Source organism: Saccostrea cucullata, unplaced genomic scaffold, assembly GCF_032062105.1.
Source record: "Saccostrea cucullata isolate Sc308-1 unplaced genomic scaffold, CSIRO_AGI_Scuc_v1 ctg16657, whole genome shotgun sequence".
Classification (NCBI taxonomy): Eukaryota; Metazoa; Mollusca; class Bivalvia; order Ostreida; family Ostreidae; genus Saccostrea; species Saccostrea cuccullata.
The window spans coordinates 1045-8241 of NW_026923930.1; the positions used below are offsets into that span (position 1 = coordinate 1045).

The 7197-nt window shown below is 34.0% G+C and overlaps 1 protein-coding gene across 1 annotated transcript; it reads left to right on the plus strand.

The window, feature by feature from the left end:
- Positions 1-404: 404 nt before the first annotated feature.
- Positions 405-6041, plus strand: LOC134265296 (uncharacterized; the record flags this gene model as incomplete). The annotated part of the gene is made up of 2 exons (XM_062747531.1): positions 405-1625; positions 2938-6041. Coding segments are annotated over 2 exons (1845 nt in total), but the record flags the coding sequence as incomplete, so codon positions are not given.
- Positions 6042-7197: the final 1156 nt, after the last annotated feature.

The window sequence follows — 7197 nt, forward strand, 5'->3', positions numbered from 1 at the left end:
CAATATTTTTCTTTTGCACTTGTGCCGAAGTGATTTTTGTGCAACAATTAGGAATATCACAAATCTCCGTCACGTGATCAACACAGTCAAGTGACATCACGGAAATGCTTTAAAATAAAACAGGATTAAACTATCATCTCAAGTTGTCTGCAAACATTACAAATTAAAATTAAAATCTAGCTCGGAATAAAATGTATATTTTCAAAGCATTTTAAGCCTTCGGACAACCTTATCATAACTGCGTAACTTGACTTCTTATTTTATAAACCTCAGGATCGGGCTACCTTAATACTGAAATACCTTTAACTGCACATTTTCAAACATCGACACATTATCATAATTTAGGGTTCAGTTTACAATTATGAATTAATATTTTAATATACATGCTTTATTTACTTCTTCAGGAAATAGAAACATTCTTTGGGGAGTTTTGGAAAGCTGTACCAGACGAGGACAGAGATTGGTTAAGTGAGTCTCTGAATGATCGGGAATACTCTGTGGGTCTAGAGGAACTTAATGAAAACACTAAGGCAATGCTAGACTCAATGAAAAACTCTATAGTGGAATTATTTACGGATGAGAATGCTACAAAAATTGAATTGCCATCCTCATGGGCTCTAATGGAACACTTATTATATGAAGGAGCCTGGAAGGTTTTGTCCCTGAGTGAAATTTGGAAGCTCAACGCATCTCTTCCCGATGAATACCAAATCAAAAGTGACGAGGAAATGTCTGAATTTTTAAAATGTTTCCATGATAATGGTCTTCTTTTGAATTTTGGAGAAACAGAATTGAGGGAACATGTTATACTTGATATTCAGTGGCTTGCTAATGCTTTCAGCAAGGTAATTGCCGATGAAAACCACATCAATAAAGATTGTAAAAGGAAATTAGTTAAAGAGTGGAAATCCTTCAACAAAACGGGGGAACTTAAAAATAAAGTGATAGATGCTTTGTGGAAAGATGAACCCTCTTACTCGAAACACAAAAGTGAAATTATGCCGTACATGGAGAAACTTCAAATGCTGGTACCTTTGAATTCATTTGAGGCTGTATCAGAAGGTGGCATGTCATGGTATGTCCCATGTATGAACAAAAAGCAGTTTAAAGCTGACTTTTTTGAAGATAAGTGGGAATGCTCATCCATTTTGTGCTATCGATTCAATTCCTTTGCCATGTTTGTGTTCTACAGACTGGTAGCATACTGCATAAGTTTTCTAAGATGGAGTGTTGCAAAAGATGAAGATAATGAAGGAAGTCCATGTCTTTATCAAACGGCGGCAGTGTTTGATCATAATGAACACACTGTTGTTGTTGGCATATGTAATGACGATATTCAGTTGCAAGTGCTGAGAATCAAACCGTTGACAATAGACAAAGAAGTATCAAATGAAATTGGAGACTCCATTGATAAAGCAATAGAAAAATTGACAGAAACATTTATTGGCACAAAGATATTCCTCAGAGGATTCAAATGTAAAAATATTATTTGTGATGAGAGAGATCTATCTTTCACCCTTGCAAGTGAGCTGTCCAAAATCAAAGCTGAAGAAACACAGTGCAAGTGTCAACTTAAGAAGAAACATATGATAAATGTACAGATGACAGTGAGTTTTTGGGAAAAGGTAAATAATGTTTATCTCATACGTGTTGGTGATACAAGCCGTTTGATAAACTTGTGCTTTATCAACGGGTAGATGCTTTATCAATAGCACTTCCGGTTTTGACACGATCCCCGCTTCAAGATTTTATTTTATTGAAACTTTTATTTGTGAAAATTATTGCCCTAATAAAATGAATGATAAAGAGTAGTAATATCGTTAAAAGCAAGAAAAAGACTGGTATATGTCAAAGAAGTGTCTTATTTTATCAAGGAACCCGTTGGCTAGTTGAAGACAGATGTTAACACCCTCCCCCCCTTAAATCGTTTTCGGAGAAAGTAAAGCCTACCAGTTAACTTGTTGTTATGAGACTCCTTTGACATCTTTAACAATGCTTTCTTATATTGTACTACGTATGCCTACCTAGTAATCTAAGTGTAACTTACCATGGATCAGCAAACAATCTAGACAAAGTCTAGGCCCCTAGCCTTGCCTAGCACGATTTGTACTGCCATCGTAAAAAGAGTTGATTTTCACGATCCTCATAATCCTAACAACTGTCAGTCAGAAGTTCGTTTGATGTACAGCTCCAACAATTGTCACATGATGTTTTCAATGACACAGATAGCAAATATTCTAAATTTTGAACTCGATCTACTTTCTCTCGACGCATGTAAACATCAACGGTGCTACGTCATCAAGTTATACGTCATCAATTTGATTTTGGCAGTCATTCATGTAGTTTCGCAGGGGAAGTCTCAAAGTTTTATTAAGATTAAAGTCGTATGAGATAAATAGAACATCTATAATTGTGTGATTTGATATTGGCTTTATCCAACTCGTTGAAATGGTGTATATTCGCTCGGCAAGCCTCGCGAATATATACACCATTTCAACTCGTTGGATAAAGCCAATATCAAATCACACAATATAGATATCCTCTATTTATTAACTAAATTTATCCTTAAGTTAAATAAAAAGTATGTAGAATCTTCTTGTTCATCTATCATCTTGTTCCTACAATTTTCTCCAAACAAAAGCTAAGTGATGGATATTATGTTTGGTTTTCTTTTATTTATTTACATGACCTAGAACTAATAAGATCCATTTCACCTAAAAGTTGCAGGATGTGATAAAAAATGTTATATTTGTAAAAATCCCTTTAATCTCACAAATAGAATCATGACGATCTTAAATTTAACTTACTGAAAAAAAAAATATTATTAACTTAATTTGTTTTAATAAAATCTGTGTACAATTTTGATATTTATACTTCTGTATGTATCTGCTAAATTTACGTATTCAATATGTACAAGAAAGGTTAATTTTATTTCAGGTAAAAATGAGTGTTCCTAAAACTCCAGTGGCCTCCGGTGGACATGACCTTGAGGGACGATCGAGATTCGCAAAACTTGGAATGGCAACAAACGATGTCTTAAATCAGGCATACAGAGATATACTAGAGATGGAAGTGCCTCCATCCGATATTGAAAAGAAAGCTAAAGCATCAGCGGTTTACAAAAGATTGCGCCCAGAGCAAGAACAACTCTTGCTAGATGCTAAGCATTCAGGATATAAAAGCTTTGACATTTCTTTAACATACACATTAATCCGAAACATTTGTTCAAAGATCCCCAAGCCAACAAAAGGAAGGTGGGGAGAAGAGCCAGCAGCAGGAGAGGTGACAGTGGGTGATGACATCGAGAGAATTAGGTCAATACGAAACAGTTTGACTGCACATGTGAGTACAGCCTCCACCCCTCAGACAGAATTCGATGATACCTGGACAACGATGTCTGATATCTGCCAAAGATTGGAAACCTTCACTAGGAAGAAGTACTCAGATAACCTGAAGAGTATTTATAAACTGGCTTTAAAAGATGAAGATGCTATGTTGAAGAAAGTCATGTCAATTATGCAAAAATTAATTTCAGATATGCAAGAATTAACTCAGATGTGAAAAAATTAAAGCAAAATTGATGCCGTACAGGCAGTGCTGCCGAAATTAAATTTTTAATGTATCGAACATGCATGTATGCAGAGTGACTAGATGAAAAATCAAAATTTTAGAAAGCGGCAGGGACCATTTGAGAGGAGATGGGCGAGCAATAGGTGCAGTCATTTAAAAAAAATACCCACAATGATTTTGGATTCATAACCCTTCAATCAATATTCAGTATCGTATAAGTGGAATTTTTAGCAAGACGCAAATTTAGCGATTTGTCCTTAAGAATTGGTATTTTATTTTTAGCGAGATGTAATTTTAGTGATTGTAAAAAGTTATTTTTAGAAGCTATTGCAAATAAGCGCAATTAATTTTTAGCGATACTGAGTATTCAATTTTAGCTATCTTTAAACCCTTGGTAATAATGCCAAAATTAAATCCTCGCTAGATGACTGCTCATGAGGTATATGTTTTGTATTCCTTTTGGATAACTGATTTATTGAGTTTATATAGTTTTTCATCTGTAGACAGCCTTCAGAATCGCGCACTAAAGGTATTGTTATAGGATTAAACAGGATTTACTTCCCCTGTGACTTTAAATGACGCTTTTAAATGGCTCCCAAATATAGAATTAATGATTAAATATGTTCTGGATGGGGAACTGTTTGATCATGATGGATAAGGACGGACTTACCAAAAAGCATTCCACTGGGATTACAATAATTATGGTGCTCAAAACATTGAACCTAATGTGAGAAACTGGACATTTTATGTGCTTCTTATCCAGCAATTGCTAGAAATTGAAGAAATTGAAAGGAGGCTATGCAAATAAACCGAGAAATATGGAAAGAAGGCTTACCAAAATAGAGAACAGATCTATATAACATTTTTAACGAAACATGAGATTGGCGTCCAACTCTCAGACAAAATTCAATGACAGTGGGCCTTGTGCATATGAATTCTGTGCAGTCGCTATTTTTATGGAATATCACCCGCAGTCAAGCAATGTTACCGTTGCTACGTTGGAGATAATGGCTTCATCATTGATCGGATAATAGTGCTTTTAACAAATGTATAGCATTTAATCAAAATCAATTAATTTACATGAAAGTATAATGTTATAGAATTGTTAAAATCCAAACAGGTTTAGAGACAATCAAATGAAATGTCCAAGAAGTAAAACAGTAATCAACCGTAATAAAGGAGCTACAGATTAGGAGCTTGTAGGTTATTGTGTAGAATATTAAAGAATTGTATGTTTCACTTAATCTTATAAGAATGGAGAGTGCTGGAGAGTTCATTTTATGTGAATGTGTATCCTATACTGTTTGTTCCTATTTTAGAGTGAATGTGTATCCTATACTGCTTGTACCTATTTCAGAGTCGCTGCAAAAGTTCAAATTTGTATGGAAGTGTCGGACAAGAAGGGAATATGTTCATTCTCGATTGCATATTTTTAAAACACAGATTAGCGATCGACCTTTGTTGCTTGTGTTGATATGTTTATTTCATTTTGCTTTTGTTTTGTAAACTTAATATCCAGTGGGATCAAAGTATTACAAAATGTTACTTGTTTATTTGAATATACACGTATTTTATATTCTTATTAGTACACAGATTTGCGATCCTAATTTGTTGCTTGTGACAATATGTTTACTTCATTTTACTTATGTATTGTGTACTTTACATCCAACATTCTTCAACTAATTGACAGAATGTTTTATGATAGTACAAAAATATACACGGATATAATTACATGCCTCTTTGGGCCTCTACTGAAAACCTTGGAGCTTAAAATGTTGACAAGCTCACTGAAACGACAGTGAATAAGGACAGGGTCACTTTGTTGATCCATCTGTATGTGAATCAGCAATCAAATCAATATACTGAATATTTTTTTCCACCTGTTAGACTTAGATTTTTTTGGACTCACGGGAATAACAATGCCAGTATACTGTACCTGTCCATATACATCCATCAATTATTTTTCTAAAATCACAAATCTTCATATATTTATTAATTATACTTTAAGTGAATAGATACTAGACAAATTTTGACATATTCAGTAATTGCATTATGTACATAAATTTATATGTAGGCATATTGAGCAGTGAGGGATCTTTTTCGTTCTAGTGCCTTCTATAACACGGGACTTCGGTTTAGATACGGTCTCATTTAAAGGGCTAATCTCATCTGTATGACCAGTCTTTAAAGGAGCATAGACACAGTTCAGCTAAAAAAAATATTTAACCAAGGTCTATCTAATGATCATAAAAAATTTGAACTTCATTTGTTGAGATACAAGACAGATTTAGAGCTCCAAACCTTGGTTATGTAAACAGAGTTCGTGTCATGTTTTGTTTACATAGATTAATATACTAATATATGTTCGTTTAAGGGTCCTCCACACCATGTGACTTGTGACGTATATAGAGAAAGATACTTTTACTTCCGGTTTTATAGAATTTATGCATGAACGATTTGGCCTAGCACCGTTTGTACAGACCCTAAACCGTGCTACTATACCACTTGAACGGTACGGTTCGGTACGCTTTATGCACGGAACGGTACGCTTTGAGAACGGAACGGTTCGTTTTGTGAACGGTACGGTACGCTTTGTGCACGGAACGGTTCGCTTTGTGCACGGAACGGTACGCTTTGTGCACGGAACGGTTCGTTTTGTGCACGGAACGGTACGCTTTGTGGACGGTACGTTTCGTTTCTTGCACGGAACGGTTCGTTTTGTGGACGGTACGCTTTGGGAAACCGTATGCAAATGAAGTAGGCGGAGCCTGTAAGCTTTAATTTTTGATTGGCTGCTAAAACTTAATTCATTTTAAATGACTTTTGAAGTACTTAATGCACGTATATAATTATATTTCCGCTTTTAACAAATTAATTTCTTGGTTTCAATTTAAACATAAATTTACACTACAGCGGTGATGGAGAAAAATGAAAAAAAAAATAAAAGGAAGAAAATACATCATCCCACCGATGTCTTTGACATTATGTATAGATATGTATTTATATAGAACCCGTAAAGATTTCCGTGCTTATTTTTTACGTATGCTGAACCTTCATTTTAAAACGGAAAAAATAAATGAAATATTTTTTTCACTTTAAAATAAAGTTGTAAGATAATTAAAAGGAATTAATATATATCAGGTATAGGACTATAGGCCTATATACTTGTTCTATACATATAACATATATATACATATGTAACTTATTTTTGATTCATTGATCTATAGAAATAAATATGACTCTTCCTGCTTCATTTTTATTCCTAGTAATTAGATATGTACATTGTTTTTTTTTTAATTTTTAAAATAATAGATCTACCGTTCAAACGTTTGCTGCAGAAGAAAAATATCAGTAAACAAAATAAATACGAAAATCGGCAGCAGAAACATGAAATCAATACAATAATTTCCGAGCGCTTTCTCTTACAGAAAACATTCTTTTCACAGACAAGTATTTATGTTTTCATTAATCCTTTCAGTGTATTAAGTAATTATTTCAATAAGTTTTCTTTATTTTATTAAGTTATTCTATTCTTGTAGTCTGTAAAAACAATGTCGTGAATGAGAGAGAGAGGGGGATAGAGAGAGAGATGCAACCCTTTAATACATTATCTGTAAAAAAATAATA